Here is a 25,626-nt window from a genome sequence, read left to right as displayed (position 1 = left end):
CAGTCTTCCCTCGGGGACAAAAGGTTCTGCCATTCAATATCACATTGCATTCGTCCATTAGGCGAAGAAAGCGTGATGAGGACCGGCATGACATCAACAAGATGAAGGGTTATACTCTGCTGTCGGAGGGCATTGATGAGATGGTGGGCATCATCTACAAGCCCAAAACTAAAGAGACCCGGGAGACCTATGAGGTGCTGCTCAGCTTCATCCAGGCTGCTCTTGGGGACCAGGTGAATGTGATATTGTGAAATATGTATTAGGTCTTTATTTCATTTTCTGGCATACAGCTTCTAAGATCCTTGGAATCTTCGAAGTGATAAGTATCTTTCTGTATGCTGATGAGTTGACTGATGGCTGGCAGCACCTAGGTAGTTCAGAATGGAGGCTGGTCATTGAATCAATCATGCCTACATAATGAAGCCTCCATAAAAACCCCAAAAGGACTAGGTTTAGAGAGTTTGCAGATAGCTGCACACATGGAGGTTTCTGGAGGGTGGTGCACCTGAGGGGGCCTGGTAGCGCCACACCCCTTCCCACATGCCTGCCCTGTGTACCTCTTCCATCTGTTGTCTTTCGGTAGGCATCTTTTGTAATATGCCTTATAGTAAAAATAAGTGTTTCCCTGATCTGCTCTAGCAAATTAGTTGAACCCCAAAAGGGGATTGTGGAAACCTCGATTTATAGCTGTATAGTGAGAAGCACAGGTCAAACAACCTGTGCTTGTGACTGGCATCATGAAGTGGGAGGCAGGCTTGTGGGACTGAGTCCTCAGCCTCTGGGATCTGACCCTATCTCCAGGTAGTTAGCGTTGGAACGGAATTGAATTTGAGGACCCCCAGCTTGTGTCCACTGCACAATTTTTGGATTGGTTGCTGGTGGGGAGGAATTGTCACAGAAGCCTTCTGTGTTAATTGTTGTGAGAGTATAGAAAAAAACGAGTTTGCTTTATTTCTGTATTCTCAGCGAGGTGGCCAGATGATGAGACCATGTGTCAGAAAGGGAGAGGGTCACAGCTGGGAGACTGAACCTTTTCTCTGGATCCTCTTGTGGGCTGTACTGGTTGGCAGAAGTGGCTTATATTTACTGAGCACTTGATTTGTGTGGAACAGCACGTGTCTTCCCCCCCTCACACACATAACTCCATGAATAGGTGCTGTTAATATTCATTTTCCATTTTATAGAAGACAGAAGTGAGGCAAGAATAGTTAAGTAATTTTCCCAAGTCACAGAAATAGTATTTGGCAGAGCCAAGATATGATCCAGATAGTTTATCTCTAGAATCTATGTTCCTAACAATTACACATGTGTGATTAGATTGGGGACCATTATGAGTCTGAGGAGCTCTGTTGAGGTGGGTGCTAGAGGAAGTGAGGACAAAGAATTACAAAAGTGTGGCAAGCTAGAGGAGGTCTGCCAAGTGACTACCACCTGGAGACGTGGCAAGCTGTTGTGGAAGCTGTGTCCTGCTGCTTGAGACCACCTAGCTAATCTTTTTAAAAACAGACAAGTCTTCCTTTAGTTGTGGCATTTTAAATCAGCATTAATGAGAAAAGTCAGAGCCTAGTACGCAGCAGGTTTTGAAGAGGTGTGGCTCTTTACATCCTGCCGCCACATGCACCTGGTTGGTGATGTTTTGCCTGTCATCATTCTCAATATTGGTTGGTTGTTTCTTGACACCAGCCACGTGATATCCTTTGTGGGGCTGCTGATGAAGTTCTAGCTGTTCTAAAAAATGAAAAGCTGCGGGACAAGGAAAGGCGAAAGGAGATTGACCTGCTGCTGGGTCAAACAGATGATACCAGATACCATGTGCTAGTGAACCTGGGCAAAAAGATCACAGACTATGGTGGAGACAAGGAAATCCAAAATATGGGTAAGTGAGCTCTTTATGTCCTGATCATGTTCACTGGTTGTTGACCCCTAAACATGCATCTTCTAGCATCATTCATTTAAAAACCTTAATGTCAGTGAGTTCCCATAATCTGTTCTGTGTTTTTTGAAGAGTTACAATTGATGGACACCAGAATCCCTAGAATCCAGCAGCTGTTCCTTACTCTGAGACCCTTTTATTGTGTGGAATATGAGAAAATGTGGGCAGAGCCTTGGGGGCTCAAGTGGTTGGGCAAGCAGAGCTGGGCTGACTCCAAGGCTGGCAGGTGGAGAAGGTCTTGGCAGTGGCAGCATAGCTGGCTCTCTCATGTTGATCATCTAAGTGTCTGTATGTGTCCTTAGCACTTAGATCTTTCCTGAGGAGAGGTAGTTGGGGAGGACATTGGCTCCAGAGTGCCTTGTTTCACCAGCCATTCACTGCCCTCTTTTTCTAATCCTTCATTGTTTCAGATGACAACATTGATGAGACATACGGTGTGAATGTGCAGTTTGAGTCTGATGAGGAGGTGAGTGATAAAGCAAACAGACCCAGTCCGTTCTTGTTTTTGAAGTTGATTACAGTAAAGGGACCCCTTCTAGTGTAAAGAAGCTCCCTAGTTTAAACCAGATAAATTTTATGGTGTTGTATGGGTTTCAGACTTGGGCATTATATGTTCTTTTGCTTAAAAAAAAAATGCAGTTATCTTTTAACTTTGCTATCGCAAATTTAAACTAACAAATGTAAAGCGATATAATTTTTTTTTTTTTTTTTGAGACGGAGTCTTCTCTGTCGCCCAGGTTGGAGTGCAGTGGCGCGATCTCGGCTCAGTGCAAGCTCTGCCTCCCAGGTTCACGCCATTCTCCTGCCTCAGCCTCCCGAGCAGCTGGGACTACAGGCACCCGCCACTACGCCCGGCTAATTTTTTATATTTTTAGTAGAGAGGGGTTTCACCGTGTTAGCCAAGATGGTCTTGATCTCCTGACCTCAGGTGATCCGCCCCCCACGGCCTCCCAAAGTGCTGGGATTACAGGTGTGAGCCACCATGCCCGGCCGCAATATAATTATTTAAAATATACCAAGTGGATCAGCAAAAAGAAAGAAAAAAAAGATAAAGTACAGTGAATACTTTCATTGAGAATGTATCTGCTATGTTTTCCTGCATTTTAACCTTATTACAATATTTTCCCATTTTTCATTACTGTGACCGACTAAAAGATTGCACATTTGCCCTAGAGCACAGACATAGTTCATACATGGTTAAGTCACTGGGGTTAATGTTTACTGTCTAATAGAATTCCTTGAATATAACTAAATAGGAATAAGTGGGGTACTTTGAAAAAATTACAGAGTGCCTTAGAGTTCTCAGTGAGTAGATGTGGCTCCTGAAAGGGAAAATGGAGCCCCGGTATATATACCAGGGCTGGAAGAAGGGGTCGCACGGGGAGAGTCAGAGGACTAGGAGCCAAGACTTCTGAATTTGAGTCCTGTGTCTTGGCAGGTCATCTTGCCTCAGTTTCTCCTTCTATAAAATGAGGCCACTTCAATAGGTGATTGCTAAGCCTCTTCCTACAGTATAGTTAATAGGATTTGATGATTTTGAGTAGCAACAAACTGCTTTGCTTTTAGCAGTTCATTCATTTAACAGTGCTCATTATTGAAGTACCTGCTTTGACTGTGACACTATGCCAAGTACGCCTAATGTGCAGTGTATGAGTAAACAGAGTGGTCAGCAGGCTAAGTGTGATCTCTTCATTCCTGAGTCACCACCTGCTTTCCCAGGCATGCCTCTGTATAGCTCTTCTCTCCTTAGCTGATCACTGTTTTTGAGTGTTGATTGTGTGTGTATTAGAGAGAGGCTATGATCCAGTTGATTGCCATTGTGGCAGCCTAAGGTGACAAATAGAAAGTAGATACATCTAATAAATCGTGCTAAGCAGTCATTCTGTGTCCACTGGAATAAGGCTGACCATAGTTCCAGTAGGCTCTCGGTTTCACCCCAAAGCCATTTCTCTACCCATTGAGCTAATTTAGGGTGTCTTGAGGGAGAGGTTCTGTGGTGATGCAGGATCAGCTCCAGATCATGGTTGAGTTGGGGCCATTTCCACAGGAAGGTGATGAAGATGTGTACGGGGAGGTTCGAGAAGAGGCATCTGATGATGACATGGAAGGGGACGAGGCTGTCGTGCGCTGCACCCTCTCGGCTAATGTAAGTTCAGTTGCTCTTTCTCATTGCTACAAGGTTACTTCTGGGTGTTAGTGCTTCTTCCCCGTGCCCAGGTCCTGTTACATTTATTGAGCCACCTTTTGCTGGAGTGAACTATAATAAACACTTAGTGTCTAGAGTTTCTTAAGATTTCAGTTGGTTTTCTTCCTTCCCAAAGATGTATGTTGATGGAATCTTAGTCTGGTGTGCTTCTGAACTCAATATTCCAGAGTTTTTCCCTCTGGAAAGTCCTCATAAGAAGGTGGGCTGTGGGGTGGCAAGTAGAACTTGGTTGCAGGGTAGTGGCAAAGTGATCGAGGCTGGCAGAGACCTGGTGAGCTAAATGCCTGGTTACTTTTATAGCTCGTAGCCTCAGGTGAACTGATGAGTTCCAAGAAGAAGGATTTGCACCCTCGGGATATTGATGCATTTTGGCTACAGCGGCAGCTCAGTCGTTTCTATGATGATGCCATCGTGTCACAGAAGAAGGCAGATGAAGTATTGGAGATTTTGAAGGTATGACCAAGATGACAATAGTTGTATATTTAGTGTATCTTAGCACGTGGGGACAGCATATGAAGTGGCAGATGGCTTTGTCTTTATTGGTGGTGTTACCTTCTCTCTGCAGACGGCCAGTGATGATCGGGAATGTGAGAATCAGCTGGTTCTGCTGCTTGGTTTCAACACCTTTGATTTCATTAAAGTGTTGCGGCAGCACAGGATGATGAGTGAGTATATGCTGGGGTCTTCCTGCAGAGTGAGTACATATGTGTGCATGTGTGACATAGAGATTCTGTTGTTTTCACAGCCTAAGTGCTTCTTTTATTTTTCTTCTTTCTACCCTAAGGATGGTTTTTTGCCTTATTTCCTCCTCCTCACTTTTCTTTGTTCCTTTTGTTGTGGGTAGTTTTATACTGTACCTTGCTGGCCAGTGCACAAAGTGAAGCTGAAAAGGAAAGGATTATGGGAAAGATGGAAGCTGACCCAGAGCTATCCAAGTTCCTCTACCAGCTTCATGAAACCGAGAAGGAGGATCTGATCCGAGTAAGGACTGGGTTGGTTTATCTGTCTGATTTCTGAGCTAACGGTGGCTAGAAGATTGCAGCATGAAGCTAAATTCATGTTAAAAGTGGAAGTTGAGAAAGTAATTTCTCTAAATTTTTTGGGGTTTATCAGTGCATACAGGTTAGAATCAACACATCCACATTGGTTTGGTCATGAGACCAGTGACCTGCTGCTATCTTTCACCAGCACTGTGGGGACCTTTATTGTTTATTTACACAGTAAATACATGGTGTTTACTAAAATAGAGTAAGAGAACACATATGCTTGCTTAATGGAACCCACACTTCTACCCCTCAGGGGTAGCCCTTTGTACTTAATTGTAGAATGTCTATTTATGGCATCCCTGTACTGCACATTGCCCCTTTGAAAGTGTTTGTTTGCTTTGATCATTCTGGTGGTCCCCATGTAAAGCATTGTCTTTCTGTTTGACGACTTACTAGTCAGCACCTGTGACTCAAGTATTAGCTAAGCAGGGACAGAAAAGGACAAGAACCTATGATACTGATGAATTGTTTTTGTGATTTTTATCTTTGTCCACTACAGGAGGAAAGGTCCCGGAGAGAGCGAGTGCGTCAGTCTCGAATGGACACAGATCTGGAAACCATGGATCTCGACCAGGGTGGAGAGGTAGGATCCAGGGTAATTTATTTCCCAGGCCTTGATGGATGGAAAACTCGCTTGCTTGGCTTGCTTACTTCCTTTGCGTTTTTGTCTTTCACATTCCCAGGCACTGGCTCCACGGCAGGTTCTGGACTTGGAGGACCTGGTTTTTACCCAAGGGAGCCACTTTATGGCCAATAAACGCTGTCAGCTTCCTGATGGATCCTTCCGTCGCCAGCGTAAGGGCTATGAAGAGGTGCATGTGCCTGCTCTGAAGCCCAAGCCCTTTGGCTCAGAAGAAGTAAGTGAATTGCTTTCCTCAGTTCTCTGCTCAGTTCACCTCCTGGTTTGGGTTTCAACCATTGACCAGAATGTAGCCTAGTTTCATATATAGTTTATTTCAGGGGTGAAAGCTGCAACAGAATTTTCCCATTCTGATTTTGAGCCCAGGGGACAATATTCATCTCTGGACTGACCTTTAATGGAGAGTTATGCAAAGAGATTGCCAGGGAATCTTTAATGGAGAGTTATGCAAAGAGATTGCCAGGGAACAAAATCCTGGCAATCCCACAATAACAGTCTGCTCAAGGATGCTGCCAACATGATATTGATGGCACTTCTTTTCTTCTAGCAACTGCTTCCAGTGGAAAAGCTGCCAAAGTATGCCCAGGCTGGGTTTGAGGGCTTCAAAACACTGAATCGGATCCAGAGTAAGCTCTACCGTGCTGCCCTTGAGACGGATGAGAATCTGCTGCTGTGTGCTCCTACTGTAAGCGCCACCCTGCCTGCTTTTTTCTTGTAGAATGTGGTGTGGAGCATATACACCATGGAATACTATGCAGCCATAAAAAATGATGAGTTCATGTCCTTTGTAGGGACATGGATGAAATTGGAAAACATCATTCTCAGTAAACTATCGCAAGGACAAAAAACCAAACACCGCATGTTCTCACTCATAGGTGGGAATTGAACAATGAGAACTCATGGACACAGGAAGGGGAACATCACACTCCGGGGACTGTTGTGGGGTTGGGGGAGGGGGGAGGGATAGCATTAGGAGATACACCTAATGCTAAATGACGAGTTAATGGGTGCAGGAAATCAACATGGCACATGGATACATATGTAACAAACCTGCACATTGTGCACATGTACCCTAAAACCTAAAGTATAATAATAAAAACAAACAAACAAAAAAAACAAAAAAACAAAACAGAAAAAAAAGAATGTGGTGTGGAGTTTCCGTTGCAAGATTGTTTTTTGTCTCCACCCCCACCCCCTAATTCTTTGTCCTTTGATGGAAGAGAGGTTAAATAGTAGGATAAAGTGCCCAGGACAAGCTCTAGTCTCTATTTGGGAAATAAGCCCATGGAAGTTAGGGCAGTGACAATAACCAGGTGAATAGGCGTTCTCATCCCTGACCTCTCCCGTAGGGTGCCGGGAAGACCAACGTGGCCCTGATGTGCATGCTCCGAGAGATCGGGAAACACATAAACATGGATGGCACCATCAATGTGGATGACTTCAAGATTATCTACATTGCCCCCATGCGCTCCTTGGTGCAGGAGATGGTGGGCAGCTTTGGAAAGGTGAGGGAGTAGAACTTTCCTCCAGAGGATACTGGGCGCAGCTATCAAAGTGTTGTGGACAGGCCTGGACCTCACCGCTTCTTGTATTAGGGCATCTCTGGAATGCCTCCTGGGATTGTTTTTATTTTTTATTTTTCTCTCCCCATTTCCAAGATGGAACTTAACCCAGGTACAGAGTTTCTGAAGTAAGAATGTCCTGAGCCATCTTTTACAAGGGTTAGCATCTTTCTTTCATCCTCTCCATGGCAATTTTCTGCAGTTGGTATCATTTGTGTTATTGAAGTATTTATGAACATCAAATGGATGTGGATGATAATAGACCTAGTGGTGTTATTGTAGGTCTTGTTATCTACAAGTTACCATTTCTTCCTCTTGTGTACAGAGTTCCCAGAGATCATTTTTTTTTTTTTTTTTTTGAGACAGGATCTCGCTGTCGCCCAAGCTGCAGTGCAATGGCACAATCATGGCTCACTGCAGCCTTAACTTCCCAGGCTCAAGTGCTCCTCCCACTTCAGCCTCCCTAGTAGCTGTGATTATAGACATGTACAACTAGATTAGCTAATTTTTATATTTTTTGTAGAGACAGGGTTTCACCATAGTCTAGAACTCCTGGGCTCAAGCATTCTGCCTGCGTTGGCCACTGAAAGTGCTAGGATTACAGCCATGAGCCACCGTGCCTGGCCCCCAGAGATCTTTTGTCTGCTTTATTTGCCTGAGTTAAATTTGGATTTGTTTGAGGAAGATATGTTCATAAGATCTGATTCGCCTTGTATTCACCTGATGGGTTGATGCCTGCTCCCAATGCCCTACACTCCAGTTGCCCAAACAGAGAGCACGGTGTCCTGGCCCCTTCAAGCATTCCTGCCTAATGTAGTTTTCCTCCCACAGCGCCTGGCCACTTATGGCATCACTGTTGCTGAACTGACTGGGGACCACCAGCTGTGCAAAGAAGAGATCAGTGCCACTCAGATCATCGTCTGCACCCCCGAGAAGTGGGACATCATCACCCGCAAGGGTGGCGAGCGCACCTACACCCAGCTGGTGCGGCTCATCATTCTGGTGAGTTGGGAGCACTCGTAGAATATAGAGGCCAGTTGCATCAAGGCGGGTTTGCTGGGTTTTCATGCGAAATGTTTCTTTGCTGCCTTTTCTGTAGGCACTAGCCTTTGTAATGACTAGTCCTCCAATTCCGTAGGATGAGATCCATCTTCTCCACGATGACAGAGGTCCTGTCTTAGAAGCTTTGGTGGCCAGGGCCATCCGAAACATTGAGATGACCCAAGAGGATGTCCGACTCATTGGTCTCAGTGCCACCCTACCTAACTATGAAGATGTAGCCACCTTTCTACGTGTTGACCCTGCCAAGGGTCTCTTTTACTTTGACAACAGGTATCAGAAAAGACTGGGCAAAGTTCTGCCAAGGTGACCATCCTGCTCTCCTTCCCCTTTTCCAAGAAGTGCTACTGGGTTGGGTTTTAGAAGGGCCTTTGGGTTTTGATGTGGTGTGAATCATAAAGGAGGAATATTGCTCTTGGGGCAATGAAAAAGACTGTTTATTCCCGCAGTATTTTCTGCCAAAGCCTCATTTGTCTAACATTTGAACTTCTAGCTTCCGTCCAGTGCCTCTGGAACAGACATATGTGGGTATCACAGAGAAAAAAGCTATCAAGCGTTTCCAGATCATGAATGAAATCGTCTATGAAAAAATCATGGAACATGCTGGAAAAAATCAGGTTTGCCTATAGTTTATGGTTACTCTTGAACCCCATTCTTTTGAATGTTTGATCCACCAATAATTGGGGATGATTGACAGAAATTAGAGAAGACACAACATAAATCACCAATATCAGCTATGAAATGGAATATGACTACAGAACCTATAGCCACTGGAAGGATAATAAGGGAATACTATGTGTAATTTTATGCTCATAACTTTAAAAATTCAGAAGAAATGGACCAGTTCTCCAACAACTACCAGTTAACTAGCAAAACTCAGCCCAGATGAAATAGATAGCATGAAGAGCCCTACAACTATTAGAGAGTTTGGAGAATTAAAAATTCCCCCAGCAAGCAATCCCCAGTCCCAGATAATCGTTTTGTGCATTCACGTTATCCAGGGTCCCTCCATAAAAGATTTGGGGTCGCTTACACCAAAAATGCAAGACAATAAAAAGAGGAAAATGAAAAACTAGTGAAGAGGGCTTTTTACTAGACAGTGTGATAGAATTTTTAAATTGAAAGTCGAGTTGAGCGATGTTAACTAAGACAAAAAATAAGGAAAAATGACTGGTTTTGTATTTCTTTTTGTCTGATGAAGCATATGAATTTATATGAAGAGACAGATCTTTTCTTGGCACTAAATACTAGGAAGACTTCATTTCCTACAACACTGTACTAGTTTCAGACTTATTTCCTAAATCCTTTTGTAAGTAGTGTAATGTTTTAGCTATTATTTTGCAGACACATTTTCATGCAGCTTTGACTCTTGTTGGGTGCTTGAACATAAATTCTGAGTTGAGAGGCCTGAATTTGTAGTCGTAGTCTATTTAAAGTTGCTGTTCAAGATAGGATGTTGAAGTTGGTTTAATTTCTCAGCTCCAGGACTGTGAACTTGGTGGATGCATTCCCTTAAAGTCTTTCCAGCCATGTTTAGGCTTCCTCTGAGCCTGCACACATTCCTGCCCTTGCCCCTCTCCAGGACCTTGGCTTCTGATGGTGATGGTGCAACTTCTGCTTCCTGCTGCAGGTGCCCTGGGGCTGTGAGTGTCTCGTGACTGTGGCAAACTGTGGCTTCTCCTTAGGTGCTGGTGTTTGTCCACTCCCGGAAGGAGACTGGAAAGACAGCCAGGGCCATCCGGGACATGTGCCTAGAAAAGGACACTCTGGGTCTGTTTCTGAGGGAGGGCTCAGCCTCCACGGAAGTCCTGCGAACAGAAGCTGAGCAGTGCAAGGTGAGGAGGGGCTGGCTGGGTTCTCTCATTCCTACCTGGCAGCTGTGTCCATCTGAGGCCCCAGACAGCTCCTCCAGGACTGTACTGTGGTATTATTGTTTCCCATGGGTTAAGGTTGATTGTCTGGATGTGATTATTACTATTCCACATAATAGTTAAGGGGCAGGGTCTCATGGGAAGAGATTTCCTTAGTCCTTGGATGAGTCCTACAGGAAGGCTCGCCTCATCCCTGGTTCTTTGTTCCACAGAACCTAGAGCTGAAGGATCTTCTGCCTTATGGCTTTGCTATTCATCATGCAGGCATGACCAGGGTTGACCGAACACTCGTGGAGGATCTTTTTGCTGATAAACATATTCAGGTGAGGGGGTGCAAAGTGTTTGGAGGAGCAGGTGGGACATACTTCAGAAGACGGGCAATGTCAAGGTTGTGCCATGTTTGCTTGTGGTACTTTATTGCTTCTGGCCCAGCTAGCCCAGGTCAGAGGGTTGTGGTGGATACAATAAATAGAACCTTATGCTACTCTCCCAACTCTTCACACCTTGCGTGAGGGAAGATGAGTGAGTTTAGGACAGTCTGAGAAGCATAGTGAAGCAAGCACTTCGGAGACTTCAGATAGCTCCAAACAGTGTCTCATGGGGGCATGCGTGCCCCTGTCGTTCCCTCTTTCCAGATAGCCTCTGTTTTACCTTTTCTAGTAACTTTAAGGTTGTTTAATACAAGTCTGCACTTGTGCCTCTGGAACCTTGAAATGTTCATTCCTGAATAGATGAGGAACCCAAGGAAACCTTTCCTCTTTATTCTGGTGTCACATTGACAAGTAGTGGGACCCCACGCGCTCTACCAGCTAGTCTTGATAGAAGCTCTGAGGCCAACTGCCTAGAGAAGCCAGGGATATTAACCCCTGGTGGTGGTATCTGTTCTCCTCATTACCTTGTTTTGCCTCTGTAGGTTTTAGTTTCCACAGCAACTCTAGCTTGGGGTGTGAATCTCCCTGCACATACAGTCATCATCAAAGGCACCCAGGTGTACAGTCCAGAGAAGGGGCGTTGGACAGAACTGGGAGCACTGGACATTCTGCAGGTACAGAACCTTTGAGTTTATTCTCAGTGGGGATCAGTGTCCTTGCCTGAAATGCAGGGATGCTGGAAAGCTAGCAGATCAGAGGCCTGGTTCTGTAATGTAGATCCCTGCATCAAAATCAGACATTCTCTTGCCATAGCATTCTTGGTTTGCTGTCTCTGATCTAGATGCTGGGACGTGCCGGAAGACCCCAGTATGACACCAAGGGCGAAGGCATACTCATCACATCTCATGGGGAGCTACAGTACTACCTGTCCCTCCTCAATCAACAACTTCCTATTGAAAGCCAGATGGTTTCGAAGCTTCCTGACATGCTCAATGCAGAAATCGTGCTAGGAAATGTCCAGAATGCCAAGGTAGGGGAGGACTCTGCCTGTTGTGCTTCGTGCTTTCCCCACAGACACCGAGGCATCAGGAGTGGGTTGGTCCCTATTGTGCTGTGGGCCAGCAGCGTCCGAGGCCCTCCATCCCTGCACCCACATCTTGGGTCTGGCAGATAGTTCCCCTTGTTACCAAGATCTTAGAAGATGCTTAGATCTTTTTAATAATGAAATGCTAAAAACATTAAGAATATGATGTAATATGCATCCTTGTAGTTGGGAATTAATTTCTAAGCAATTCATGGCAGCCTTTCATTTGGACATCAAGAGTTTCTCCATGCTAAGAACCATGAGCTGTGTCTTGTAGGATGCGGTGAACTGGCTGGGCTATGCCTACCTGTATATCCGAATGCTGCGATCCCCAACCCTCTATGGCATCTCTCATGATGACCTCAAGGGAGATCCCCTGCTGGATCAGCGCCGACTAGATCTGGTTCACACAGCTGCCCTGATGCTGGACAAGAACAATCTGGTCAAGTATGACAAGAAGACGGGCAACTTCCAGGTGCGTGGGGTGAGGGTTTTGAGGCAAAGGTCTCAGTAGAAGTTGTTGCCCAGGAGAAAATTTTTCAGATTGCTCTCTTGATGTGAGTACTGCCTATCTAATCACCTGTTGCTTAGAACAGCAGAAAAATGGGTAGCTTTTCCCATAACTTGAGGTGGATAATTCAGCTGTCTTGTCTGTGCAGACATCATTTCACTGTGGGTCAGCTTATTGTGCTGTTTTTCTTCATGTGCCTGGGCCTGGCAGTTGTACTGCTGTGACTTCATCCAGTTGTCCTATTAGGACAATAATGACATTGGGTCATACACTTTACCAAAAAAAAGTACAAAAAACCTGTAGGACAATAACTTATGGTCTACAGTTACAGGTTGGAGCTCATTAATAGTCAGCACTGGATTGAGTCTATCTTCTCTCCAGGTGACAGAACTGGGCCGTATAGCCAGCCACTACTACATCACCAATGATACAGTGCAGACTTACAACCAGCTGCTGAAGCCCACCCTGAGTGAGATTGAGCTTTTCAGGGTCTTCTCGTTGTCCTCTGAGTTCAAGAACATCACAGTGAGAGAGGTGAGCCTATGCAGCATGATGGGGTGGGGAGTTGGTGCTCACCAAGTCACTGAATGGTGTCCCTCCTTGGCCACAAGGCTTTCCCTTGATCTTTTCCTCCTTGTGGCAGGAGGAGAAGCTGGAGCTGCAGAAGTTGCTGGAGAGGGTGCCCATCCCTGTAAAGGAGAGCATTGAGGAACCCAGTGCCAAGGTGAGCTCCTCTCCTCTTTGCTTTGATCAGGATGAGGATTAAGTGGTTTTCATAATCTTCTAAAAGATGAACCTTGAATTTGGGTTCATGTGTAGTTTCCTGCTCAGTTCTCCTAGTTTTTGCAGCCTTCTCGCATGTTCTTTTTATATGAAATAACAATTATTTAGTATTTGTAAATCAAGACCTGTAGAAAATCTCACCTGGCCTGGATGCTCAGAGCAGAAATGTAATTCCCTTTCTTGGACTGTTCAGTGATTGTTCTCCTGCTGGCTGATTTTGCTTCTTTACAGATCAACGTTCTTCTGCAAGCCTTCATCTCACAGCTGAAATTGGAGGGCTTTGCACTGATGGCTGACATGGTGTATGTCACACAGGTGAGGGCGGAGTTGTATGGCAGCTGTGAGAAGGGGCCTGAATGGTTCAATCCCTGTGTGCTGTGTGCATCCTGGGAAAAGGAGGCCTGACCCCAGTGAGATGGGAGGAGTGCTTAGTTCTGCTCTTGCCGGGTAGTTGGTTGGTGCATGTGTGGTGCAGCCACTCTGTAGTACACATCTTGAGCACGTGGGAAAAGTAAGACCTTAAGAGGGAATGCTTCGAGGCTCCACAGGCCCTCAGAGAGACAGGAAGAGCCACAGGCACGCAGTGTCTGCTTCCCAGCAGTGAAGTGATTTCCCACTGTTGCTGCACAGCTCGTAAATAAATCCAAAAATGGCACAAGGTTTTATTAGCTGCTCTTCATCTTTACCTCTAAGAACAGGTCACTGGTACCCTCAACTCTTCCTAGAACTCTAAATGCTAAATGAGTCAAAAGCTTTAAAATCATGCAGTGAGGCCAGGCGCGGTGGCTCACGCTTGTAATCCCAGCACTTTGGGAGGCCGAGGCGGTTGGATCACGAGGTCAGGAGATCGAGACCACGGTGAAACCCCGTCTCTACTAAAAATACAAAAAATTAGCCGGGTGTGGTGGCGGGTGCCTGTAGTCCCAGCTACTTGGAGAGGCTGAGGCAGGAGAATGGTGTGAACCCGGGAGGCGGAGCTTGCAGTGAGCCGAGATTGTGCCACTGCACTCCAGCCTGGGCGACAGAGCGAGACTCCATCTCAAAAAAAAAAAAAAAAAAAAAAAATCATGCAGTGAATGTTAAGTTAAAATGTTGTGCAGTGACCTTGAGCCGCACTCTTCTAATTGTTCCCCATTTGGCAAGCATCTACTATATGGAACGGAGAGAGACGTAAAGACAGAGGGGACTTTGCCTTTGAGTTGGGGTGGGTGGTTGTGTCAGAGCTGGAGGTAATGAAACCGCATGTAGAGTGGCTCACTAGGCCTGGGGATAGTCGAGACTTAACAGTGGGAATGCTGCTTCTTTGCCTAGTCTGCTGGCCGGTTGATGCGAGCGATATTTGAAATTGTCCTGAACCGAGGTTGGGCACAGCTTACAGACAAGACCCTGAACCTCTGCAAGATGATCGACAAACGCATGTAAGGACCCAGTGAGCTGGATGCTGGTCATCATGAGTGGGGGTCCCCAACCCAAGGGTCTGATGGGAAAGCCTCAGGGTGCATCTGATCTCCAGACCTGACGTCGGAAGTATGACCTGAACCTTGGTGCACATTGAGAAGAGGGAAGGCCCTCTGTGGTGGAGGCCAGGGCTGGCACAGTGTCAGTGTCTGCCTTTAATGACTATGTTTTGTGTAGTCACTGCTAAACTATTGGAAGCCATGAAGTGGGTGGTTTGTCACATCCCTGCAGAAGGGACCAACAGCTTTGCCTCCTTCCTGGATAGGTGGCAGTCCATGTGTCCTCTGCGCCAGTTCCGGAAACTCCCTGAGGAAGTAGTGAAGAAGATTGAGAAGAAGAATTTCCCCTTTGAGCGTCTCTATGACCTGAATCATAATGAGATCGGTGTGTGGGACGCTCTTGCCCTTGTCCTCACTGCTTGGGTGTCTCTCCCAGTTTGCCTATGCAGTCTTCCTGTTCCTAGGCCTGTGTATTAATATCCTGTGTTCACTCCCCAAGTCCCACTGAAGTACAGGCTGGCCCTTGGTCTGGGGACTTGGAATCCTGGGCTCCACTGACCATAAAGGGAGACCCTACCCCTTTCCCACAGTGGCCCTCAGGCCCAGTTTGCAGTATAGTAGGCAGGCTGGGCTGCAGCCTCAGTACTCTCATTTCCTCGTAGGGGAGCTTATCCGCATGCCAAAGATGGGGAAGACCATCCACAAATATGTCCATCTGTTTCCCAAGTTGGAGTTGTCAGTGCACCTGCAGCCTATCACACGCTCCACCCTGAAGGTGGAGCTGACCATCACGCCGGACTTCCAGTGGGATGAAAAGGTGAGGCTTTGCTGGGCAGAGGTGCTGGATTGGAGGTTCTCAGTCTATGTTGCCAGGCAGAGGAGCTGGATTGGAGGCGCTCAGTCTACGTTGACTCACATTCCTTTTACCCTTGCTCCTGTTGGCAGGTGCATGGTTCATCCGAGGCTTTCTGGATTCTGGTGGAGGACGTGGACAGCGAGGTGATTCTGCACCATGAGTATTTTCTCCTCAAGGCCAAGTACGCCCAGGACGAGCACCTCATTACATTCTTCGTGCCTGTCTTTGAACCGCTGCCCCCTCAGTACTTCATCCGAGTGGTGTCTGACCGCTGGCTCTGTGAGTGACAGTAGAAGAATGTCTTGCACTTTGTCCTGGGCTTGCCTTTGCTGGGGACAGAGTGATACATATGCTGCCTAGGTTTCCAGTGTTCATGGAGGGGATCTAGAGGCCAGTGAGGTAAAGAGAGCACTGCTTATATCCTTCCTGTTTCTTTTCTGGCAGCTTGTGAGACCCAGCTGCCTGTCTCCTTCCGGCACCTGATCCTGCCGGAGAAGTACCCACCTCCAACTGAACTTTTGGACCTGCAGCCCTTGCCCGTGTCTGCTCTGAGAAACAGTGCCTTTGAGAGTCTTTACCAAGATAAATTTCCTTTCTTCAATCCCATCCAGACCCAGGGTAAGTGTTTCCATCCCTCCTCTGGAGGCTTTTGAAGTCACCAGGAGACAGATGTGTTCTGTGGCAGGCAGGGGAGTGGGGGTGCTCAGGCACTTGGTAGGCCTGGGAGCTCCTCAGTGTGACCCCTGGGACCCACCAGGACTTTTTCCTTTGTCAGAACCCTTTGGTTGCTTTGCTGCTCTGCATGTGTCACTGTGGAGGGGCAGTAGAGCAAGGCCTTACATGGCATGGTCATTTCTTGGGCCCAGGAGGCTTAGAGGCCTGCCCCTGGCACTCAAGTATTGAACCAGAACCACGGGGTGGCACTGAGGCCTCCTCCCCCACATCATGATAAATAACGGGGACATTCACAGTGCAGGCACTGTTTTCTCAGTCCTTGGCTGAGTACGTCACTGGTGTTTTCTCTCTTATTCCTCCCACCAAGCCTAAAAGGAATCTCTATTGGAGATACTGCCATTAGTGTTCCATTTTATCGGTGAGGAACTGAGGCATAGAGGGTGCCCCAGTTGAACCAACTGATAAATAGTAGAACTTGGATTTTAATTCAGTCTCTTTTTTTTGAGACGGAGTCTTGCTCTGTCCCCCAGGCTGGAGTGCAGTGGTGCGATCTCGGCTCACTGCAAGCTCCGCCTCCCGGGTTCACGCCATTCTCCTGCCTCAGCCTCCCGAGTAGCTGGGACTACAGGCGCCCGCCAACACGTCCGGCTAATTTTTTGTATTTTTAGTAGCAACGGGGTTTCACCGTGTTAGCCAGGATGGTCTCGATCTCCTGACCTCGTGATCTGCCCACCTCGGCCTCCCAAAGTGCTGGGATTACAGGCTTGAGCCACCGCGCCCGGCTTAATTCAGTCTTGATGCCAGGGCTAAGGCTCTTACTTTCTACCTTAGGCTATTTCTAGGAAATGCAGGAGAGTGTTGAAGGGTCAGAGAAAGGGATCCAGTTCCTTTCTGTCCCGCATCCTAGTCCCTGAGAAGCAAAGAAGAATGTGTGGCTTCTTTTGCTTTGCTTTTGTTGTCATCCTACACATCTCCAGGGGACCTGGGCTCTTGATCTTGGCCTCTTCCCCTTTAACTGTTAAGTGGGAGCAGGTGAGGGGGTACAGTAGGGCCGGCTGGGAGTTAGAGGCTTGGATGCCATAGCTCCTCTCTCTGCACTCCAGAACTGCCTGACTTCATTTCTTATGTTGTCCTTTGTTTTGACAAGTGATCCATGTCCCAGTCCGTCTCTTCTTCTTGATACTCACACTGCTTTTTTCTGTTGGTTTCCAGTGTTTAACACTGTGTACAACAGTGATGACAACGTGTTTGTGGGGGCCCCCACGGGCAGCGGGAAGACCATTTGTGCAGAGTTTGCCATCCTGCGGATGCTGCTGCAGAGCTCGGAGGGGCGTTGTGTGTACATCACCCCCATGGAGGCCCTGGCAGAGCAGGTATGATGTGGCGCTGTGTCATGTGAATTTCCCAAGAAGCATTTCATCTGTGATTCCGTATAAAGGCTTTCTAAGCCCTGAAATTTGCAGGGTCATTTCCTCAGTTTGTGTATTAAAGAAAAGCCGCCCCAGCCAAGCGTGGTGGCTCACACCTGTTATCCCAGAACTTTGGGAGGCTGAGGCGGGCAGATCTCCTGAGATCAGGAGTTTGAGATCAGCCTGGCCAACATGGTGAAACCCTGTCTCTACTAAAAATACAAAAATTAGCTGGGTGTGGTGGCGTGCGCCTGTAATCCCAGATACTCAGGAGGCTGAGGCAGGAGAATTGCTTGAACCCGGGAGACAGAGGTTGCAGTGAGCCAAGATCACACCACTGCACTCCAGCCTGGCAAAAAGAGCGAGATTTCATCTCAAAAGAAAAAAAAAAAAAGAAAAAGCTGCCCCATCGCATCGCATAGAGGCTGCTATGGGATTAGAATGTAGCTTGAGATCTGCAGGTCAACAGGTCTCTCTGTTTGGCATCTCAGGTTTTCCTCACGTAAGTGAAAGATGCCTGGTATGACCTAGTGTTGTTCTGCCTCCCTCCTCTGCCTGCCAGGTATACATGGACTGGTATGAGAAGTTCCAGGACAGGCTCAACAAGAAGGTGGTACTCCTGACAGGCGAGACCAGCACAGACCTGAAGCTGCTAGGCAAAGGGAACATTATCATCAGCACCCCTGAGAAGTGGGACATACTTTCCCGGCGATGGAAGCAGCGCAAGAACGTGCAGAACATCAACCTCTTCGTGGTGGATGAGGTCCACCTTATCGGGGGCGAGAATGGGGTATGGCGTGACCTTGCAGCACAGATGAGGGACTGGGACTGACCAAGTGACCTTGGCATTGGGCCTAATGTTTGGGTCTGAGGACAGAGGCTCGAGGCTTCTCCCCAAAGGATTCTGCCTGCTGCCCTATTCCAAAGGGACAATGTTAACTTTTTTGGTAGTACTTTAGGAAAGCAGTATTGTTTAGTGGAGGTTGGCTGCTGTGGAGGAGGTAGAACCAAAGACGTGAGAGCTCCTAGTTAGAAGGAAGAATGAGGTCATTTTGAGGCTGTTGGGCTGTTCACAAAGGGGACCTCCAGGCAGAGGATGGGAGCCTCGGCCTGCAGTGACCCTCCCTCCCTCCCTCTTTCCAGCCTGTCTTAGAAGTGATCTGCTCCCGAATGCGCTACATCTCCTCCCAGATTGAGCGGCCCATTCGAATTGTGGCACTCAGCTCTTCGCTCTCCAATGCCAAGGATGTGGCCCACTGGCTGGGCTGCAGTGCCACCTCCACCTTCAACTTCCATCCCAATGTGCGTCCCGTCCCCTTGGAGCTGCACATCCAGGTAGGACCCACTCTCATCCGTCTGTGGGGTCTCACATAGATCCTGAGTGACCCAGGTCTGATAACCTTGGTGTCTTTTCTTCTTCCCGGTCGCCAGGGCTTCAACATCAGCCATACACAAACCCGCCTGCTCTCCATGGCCAAGCCTGTGTACCATGCTATCACCAAGCACTCGCCCAAGAAGCCTGTCATTGTCTTTGTCCCGTCTCGCAAGCAGACCCGCCTCACTGCCATTGACATCCTCACCACCTGTGCGGCAGACATCCAACGGCAGAGGTGGGCGGGGCCTGGCTTCTGGGGGTTGGGGTTAGGTTAAGTGAGGCTGGCCTACTCCAAGGGTGTCCTCTTTATGAGGGTGGGGTTAGCCCATGTTGCTCGGGGCCAGGTTCTGCACAGCTGGCAAGGTGTCTGCCAGGAATTGGACCACTCTGAGCTGAGCCAGTGCCCGTACCGCACAGGTTCTTGCACTGCACCGAGAAGGATCTGATTCCATACCTGGAGAAGCTAAGTGACAGCACTCTCAAGGAAACACTGCTAAATGGGGTGGGCTACCTGCATGAGGGGCTCAGCCCCATGGAGCGACGCCTGGTAGAGCAGCTCTTCAGCTCGGGTAAGTCAGGCCACGGAAGGGGAACATAGCAAGGGTATCACCAAGTGGTGGTGTTAAACTTGAGGGGTGTGGGTGGCAGTGTTTTCTCTACAGCATACTAGACATTTTCAAAATACTGTTTAGGACTCTTGGCTGTTAACTCATTTGATCCTCCCAAGCACCTCATGAGGCAGGTGAGACAAACACTATCCCTACTTGCCAGGTGAGAAAACAGGCAGACACATCAGGTTGTGCTATTTCAGAACCTGGTTTTCTAGAGTCCAGGACCTTTGGCCACCAGACTGCTGATTCTCCATGGATACCAGACTCCCCAAGTGTATTAGTCCATTCTTGTATCGCTATAAAGAAATACCTGAGACTGGGTCATTTATAAAGAAAGGAGGTTTAATTGACTCACAATTCTGCAGGCTGTACATGAAGCATGGTGTTATCTGCTTCTGGGAAGGCCTCAGGGAAGGCAAAGGGGAAGCAGGCATCTTATATGGCAGGAGCCAGGACCGAGAGAGTGAGTGGGGAGGTGCTACACACTTTTGAACAACCAGATCTTGTGAGAACTCACTCACTAGACAGTACCAAGGGTGGGTGGTACTGAACCATTCATGAGAACTCTGCCCCCATGAGCCAGTCATCTCCCACTAGGCCTTTGCTCCAACACTGGAGACTTCAGTTCAACGAGATTTGGTGGAGACACAGATCCAAACCATCACACCAAGATAGTTAGACTTTAGCGATCAGCACAGAGGAGAGTTCTGATTCTCCCTTGAGCTCACTCTTGCTGGCCACTGTCCCTTGTTGCCCTGTGGCATTTTGTGCAAAGATTTACATTTTAACACGGCTTATTGGAGCCTCATTGGAGATCCTCCTGCCAGAATCACTTCCTGTCACTCTTTGGCCCTTGAATCTGCCTGTTTGGGGCATGCTTAGAGTGATCTCCGTTTTGCTGGCATGGCTGAGCCAGCCTGTGGCTACATGAGTGTTAGCACTTTCTGGTCAGAGGAACAGTCCATCAGCAGTAGTTTTGCCTTGGTGTTCCTGGGCTTTGGGTTCTGTTCTACGATGACTTGTTTTCTCCTGGATAGTCCCAGAGCAAGGCACCAGCAGCGTGGAGCTACCTCATAGCAATGTGTTAGCTCTCATTCATGTTAGACCTTGTTCCTAGCCAGCCTTGCTATGAGTTCTGAAACACAGCACAGGGTAAGCCATGGCCTGCCCATGAGGCAGTGAGCCTGCTTCACCCAGAGACCCCTGCCCTCAGCCTTCCTCTCCCCTCTACTGCTCAGGGGCTATCCAGGTGGTGGTGGCTTCTCGGAGTCTCTGCTGGGGCATGAATGTGGCTGCGCACCTGGTAATCATCATGGACACCCAGTACTACAATGGCAAGATCCACGCGTGAGTACAACTGGTGCTCTGTGTTAGCACAGACCTCCTTCCTAAAATGAATGTGAATCTGCAGATACACAGAAAGTAAGCTAGGATGAAGAAAAGGTGTTAGGGAAGTTAATAGCTGAGATGCCACCAGAGCCAAGTGTTTGAGAGTTTTATGTCTCAATACCTAGGCTCACATTTGCTTTTTAGTCATTGTGCTTCCAGATTCAGCAGTTGGGAGAGGTAGGAAGTTAGAGCCAGGAGGAATGTTTGACGTTGTGTCATTAACCTCAAACATCTTGTAGATGAGGAAAAGTGACTTGGTCAAGGTCATACACCTATATAGTGACAAGTAAGAAGCTAGAGGAGTGCTGAGTGCAGTGGCTAACACCTGTAATCCCAGCACTTTGGGAGGCTGAGGTGGGCGGATCACTTGAGGTCAGGAGTTCAAGACCAGTGTGGCTAACATGGTGAAACCCCCGTCTCTACTAAAAATACAAAAATTAGCTGAGTGTGGTGGCAGGCGCCTGTAATCCCAGCTGCTTGGGAGGCTGAGGCAGGAGAATCAGTTGAACCTGGGAGGCAGAGGCTACAGTGAGCTGAGATCCCACCATTGCACTCTAGCCTGGGCAACAGAGTGAGACTCCAACTCAAAAAAAAAAAAAAAAAAAAAGGCTGGGTGTGGTGGCTAACACCTGTAATCCCAGCACTTTGGGAGGGCAAGGTGGGCAGATCACCTGATATCAGGAGTTCAAGACCAGCCTGGCCAACATGACGAAACCCCGTCTCTACAAAAATACAAAAATTAGCCGGGCTTGATGGCAGATGCCTGTAATTCAAGCCACTCGCCTGTAGTTCAAGCCACTTGGGAGGCTGAGGTTGGAGAATCACTTGAACCCAGGAGGCAGAAGTTGCAGTGAGCCAAGATCGTGCCATTGCACTCCAGTCTGGGCAACAGAGTGGTACCCTATCTCAAAAACAAAAACAAAACAAAACAAAACAAAAAGGCCAGGTGTGGTGGCTCATGCCTGTAATCCCAGCACTTTGGGAGGCCAAGACAGGCAGATCACGAGGTCAGGAGTTCGAGACCAGTCTGACCAACGTGGTGAAACCCTGTCTCTACTAAAAACACAAAAATTAGCCTGGTGTGGTGGCACGCACCTGTAATCCCAGCTACTTGGGAGGCTGAGGCAGGAGAATCGCTTGAACCCGGGAGGCAGAGGTTGCAGTGAGCTGAGATAGCGCCACTGCACTCCAGCTTGAGCCACAGAGCGAGACTCCATCTCAAAAATAAAAAAAGTTAGAAGAGTCAATCATTCTCAGAAAAAAGCCTGCATACTTTTTTTTCTTTTAAGACAATCTTGTTCTGTCATTTAGGCTGGAATGCAGTGGTATGATCTCAGCCCACTACAGCCTCTGCCTCCCAGGCTCAAGCAATCATCCTGCCTCAATCTCCCAAGTAGCTGGGACTACCAGCATATGCCACCACTCCCAGCTAATTTTTGCTTTTTTTTTTTTGTATAGATGGGTTTTCACCATGTTGCCCAGGCTGGTCTTGAACTCCTAAGCTCAAGTGATCCACCCACCTCAGCCTCCCAAAGTGCTGGGATTACAGGCATGAGTTATGGTGCCTGGCCCAACGCTTAATAACTTTTTCCTGAAATGCAGATTAGTTTGAAATGAATTTTATTTACGGGTTCATTTTTAATGTTTGAACCTGCTTCTAGGTAGGGTTAAAGTCAGGTGACTTGATGACTCACGAAATACACAGCTATGAAGTTTGGAAAGTGTGGTGGTATGCACCTGTAGTCCCACCTGCTCTGGAGGCTGAAGTGAGAGGATCACTTGAGCCTAGGAGGTCAAGGCTGCAGTGAGCCATGGCTGTGCCACTGCACTCCAGTATGGACAGCAGAGCAAGACCCTGTATCAAAAAACAAATAGAAACAATAATAATTTTTTTAATTAAAGGAGAAAAGTTTGGGAAGTTTGACTTACATATTTGATCCTCGAATAGGGAGTTATTTTGGTTTTGGCATTACATAGTTTTGTAGCTCAGTTCATGGCACTTGAGCAGCAAATTCATGGCCCTTACACTGAATACTAAAATGATGTACAGGCCAGCCAGTGAAGCTAGTTCTAAGTGCAGAGATTCATAAACAGAGTCGTGCTGTGATTTGACCGTGTCTCCCTGTATTTACATTTTACTCTTACTTGGTGAAGGGAGTTGGGCCTCCTCAGCGTGGTCTCTGTGTTAAGGTGGGTTTTCCTTCTTTCCCTGCTTCTGTCACCAGCTATGTGGATTACCCCATCTACGACGTGCTTCAGATGGTGGGCCACGCCAACCGCCCTTTGCAGGACGATGAGGGGCGCTGTGTCATCATGTGTCAGGGCTCCAAGAAGGTCAGTCCTGGACTCATGTAGCCTCTTGGATCCGGAGCCTCAGAATGGATTCTTTAATCTTTTGATAGATGTCTTCAGTAACTTTAGTTTCTTAACTTCTGCCTCTCTTATTTACACAATTCTTTTGTAACGAGCCTGCCACCCACGTGGAATTTTGCTGCCTTTTGGTTTTGCTGCTGCCGTTGGCTCCACATGTTGAGGTCTTCACCCTCTACTTGGTTCCCTCCCTCATTGGGCTGCTCACTGCTCTGCCCTCGTAACTTGCTGTACCTCTGTTCCCACTGCGTATTGTCATCAGTGATGCACTTTCTAAATGTGTGACTTCTTCCATTTTGGTATTAGTTAGGTCTCACAGAGGGACCATGCCCTGTTGATTTGCCCTTGGCCCTTTGTGACTGTGTTGTCACTAATTCTTTATTACTCCTCCTTCTCCAACCCACAGGATTTCTTCAAGAAGTTCTTATATGAGCCATTGCCAGTAGAATCTCACCTGGACCACTGTATGCATGACCACTTCAATGCTGAGATCGTCACCAAGACCATTGAGAACAAGCAGGATGCTGTGGACTATCTCACCTGGACCTTTCTGTACCGCCGCATGACACAGAACCCCAATTACTACAACCTGCAGGGTCAGTGGGCTTGGGAGCACACGTGATCTTTTGGTGGTTCTCACAGTCTTTGCTGGGCATCTTCTCGAGGCTCCCCACTCTCCTCTCACCTCCATAGGCATCTCCCATCGTCACTTGTCGGACCACTTGTCAGAGCTGGTGGAGCAGACCCTGAGTGACCTGGAGCAGTCCAAGTGCATCAGCATCGAGGACGAGATGGACGTGGCGCCTCTGAACCTAGGCATGATCGCCGCCTACTATTACATCAACTACACCACCATTGGTGAGGCCCGGCATGGCCCGTGTCCTGTCTGTGGGAACCTTCTCACACGGGTCAGGAGCTCACTGGGATGAGAGGTTCGCCCGTGTTTGTCAGCGGGATGACACTGCAGGGGACAGCAGGGGAGCCCAGGCAGTTCTGCTCCTTCTCTGCCTGCGTTTAGCTTCTCTCACATTTCTTTTTTCTGTCAGAGCTCTTCAGCATGTCCCTCAATGCCAAGACCAAGGTGCGAGGGCTTATCGAGATCATCTCCAATGCAGCAGAGTATGAGAACATTCCCATCCGGCACCATGAAGACAACCTCCTGAGGCAGGTGAGGACGGCAGACTTCAGGAGAACATTCTGGGAACAACAAACTTGGCCTGTGTGCCCAGAGCACATGGCATCCTTGCCACCAACACCCCCATACGCATCCCCTGACCCCCGCCATATGTCCCCCCCTCCATACCTCCCTGACACCCATCTCCATCCCATTACCACCCACATGCCTCAGGGTGTTGAAGGGATGTGTGAGCCTGGGCCACGTGGTGTTTTGGCCTGAGCTGGTCTCAGGCAAGGTCACCTGTTCATCACCAGCTATTTTTCTTCCACTTTGTAGTTGGCTCAGAAGGTCCCCCACAAGCTGAATAACCCTAAGTTCAATGATCCGCATGTCAAGACCAACCTGCTCCTGCAGGCTCACTTGTCCCGCATGCAGCTGAGTGCTGAGTTGCAGTCAGATACGGAGGAAATCCTTAGTAAGGTAGAGTGTGGGTGTGGGGCAGAGGGGCCAGTGGTGCTCTAAACATCTCAGCTCCAACTCCACCCACTTTTGTACACCTTTTCCTGTTCAGGCAATCCGGCTCATCCAGGCCTGCGTGGATGTCCTCTCCAGCAATGGGTGGCTCAGCCCTGCTCTGGCAGCTATGGAACTGGCCCAGATGGTCACCCAAGCCATGTGGTCCAAGGACTCATACCTGAAGCAGCTGCCACACTTCACCTCTGAGCATATCAAACGTTGCACAGACAAGGTGAGCCGGGTCAGCCTAGAGGGTCGGGTGGGTGAGTCTGAGAGCCTAGTGTTGTGGACCGAGGGTGGGTTGCGGGAGGTGAGTCTCAGTAAGTTAAACTTTTAGTTATGGTTCCTCCAAAGTTGCTCCCTGTTGAGATGCTAGAGAGGCTGCCAACTGCGGGCCATGTTCTTTCTGCAGCTGTTTTATCTAGATGACTGGATAGTGCAGGAGGTAAAATTAGCAGCTCTTTGCTGCCTGTGTCATTTGCTCTTGACCTGTGTTCTCTCTTTCCTGACGTCTGAATACTCACTGTAGGGAGTGGAGAGTGTTTTCGACATCATGGAGATGGAGGATGAAGAACGGAATGCATTGCTTCAGCTGACTGACAGCCAGATTGCAGATGTGGCTCGCTTTTGTAACCGCTACCCTAATATCGAACTATCTTATGAGGTGGTAGATAAGGACAGCATCCGCAGGTAAGCCAGAGGTGGTGCCTGTTGGGCACAGCATGATAGTATGCTGTGAGCCCACTGCCCCATTGCTGATGTGCGCCCCTCCTCTCCCCCTGCAG

The 25,626-nt window shown here is 48.0% G+C and overlaps 1 protein-coding gene across 1 annotated transcript in view; it reads left to right on the top strand.

Annotated features, from left to right (window-relative positions):
- Window positions 1-25,626, top strand: part of SNRNP200 (small nuclear ribonucleoprotein U5 subunit 200) — a 29,755-nt gene that overhangs the window by 2,191 nt on the left and 1,938 nt on the right. The window contains exons 3-42 of the mRNA XM_030828257.1: window positions 62-233; window positions 1,684-1,876; window positions 2,344-2,399; window positions 3,981-4,079; window positions 4,440-4,592; window positions 4,705-4,804; window positions 4,984-5,120; window positions 5,685-5,768; window positions 5,869-6,042; window positions 6,373-6,510; window positions 7,175-7,330; window positions 8,219-8,389; window positions 8,526-8,719; window positions 8,940-9,063; window positions 10,132-10,281; window positions 10,530-10,640; window positions 11,231-11,362; window positions 11,530-11,718; window positions 12,050-12,247; window positions 12,665-12,817; window positions 12,927-13,007; window positions 13,298-13,381; window positions 14,378-14,484; window positions 14,790-14,908; window positions 15,186-15,340; window positions 15,469-15,658; window positions 15,824-15,997; window positions 17,267-17,427; window positions 18,026-18,253; window positions 18,607-18,798; window positions 18,895-19,073; window positions 19,256-19,407; window positions 20,688-20,796; window positions 23,064-23,172; window positions 23,615-23,804; window positions 23,902-24,066; window positions 24,255-24,376; window positions 24,662-24,805; window positions 24,897-25,073; window positions 25,371-25,531. Of these exons, the coding sequence (XP_030684117.1) occupies window positions 62-233; window positions 1,684-1,876; window positions 2,344-2,399; window positions 3,981-4,079; window positions 4,440-4,592; window positions 4,705-4,804; window positions 4,984-5,120; window positions 5,685-5,768; window positions 5,869-6,042; window positions 6,373-6,510; window positions 7,175-7,330; window positions 8,219-8,389; window positions 8,526-8,719; window positions 8,940-9,063; window positions 10,132-10,281; window positions 10,530-10,640; window positions 11,231-11,362; window positions 11,530-11,718; window positions 12,050-12,247; window positions 12,665-12,817; window positions 12,927-13,007; window positions 13,298-13,381; window positions 14,378-14,484; window positions 14,790-14,908; window positions 15,186-15,340; window positions 15,469-15,658; window positions 15,824-15,997; window positions 17,267-17,427; window positions 18,026-18,253; window positions 18,607-18,798; window positions 18,895-19,073; window positions 19,256-19,407; window positions 20,688-20,796; window positions 23,064-23,172; window positions 23,615-23,804; window positions 23,902-24,066; window positions 24,255-24,376; window positions 24,662-24,805; window positions 24,897-25,073; window positions 25,371-25,531 (5,883 nt within the window). The remainder of the gene's footprint in view (window positions 1-61; window positions 234-1,683; window positions 1,877-2,343; window positions 2,400-3,980; window positions 4,080-4,439; window positions 4,593-4,704; window positions 4,805-4,983; window positions 5,121-5,684; window positions 5,769-5,868; window positions 6,043-6,372; window positions 6,511-7,174; window positions 7,331-8,218; window positions 8,390-8,525; window positions 8,720-8,939; window positions 9,064-10,131; window positions 10,282-10,529; window positions 10,641-11,230; window positions 11,363-11,529; window positions 11,719-12,049; window positions 12,248-12,664; window positions 12,818-12,926; window positions 13,008-13,297; window positions 13,382-14,377; window positions 14,485-14,789; window positions 14,909-15,185; window positions 15,341-15,468; window positions 15,659-15,823; window positions 15,998-17,266; window positions 17,428-18,025; window positions 18,254-18,606; window positions 18,799-18,894; window positions 19,074-19,255; window positions 19,408-20,687; window positions 20,797-23,063; window positions 23,173-23,614; window positions 23,805-23,901; window positions 24,067-24,254; window positions 24,377-24,661; window positions 24,806-24,896; window positions 25,074-25,370; window positions 25,532-25,626) is intronic.

This window comes from Nomascus leucogenys, chromosome 14, assembly GCF_006542625.1.
Source record: "Nomascus leucogenys isolate Asia chromosome 14, Asia_NLE_v1, whole genome shotgun sequence".
NCBI lineage: Eukaryota > Metazoa > Chordata > Mammalia > Primates > Hylobatidae > Nomascus > Nomascus leucogenys.
The sequence above is the reverse complement of the archived record's forward strand: the minus strand, read 5'-3'. Positions and strand labels throughout refer to the sequence as shown.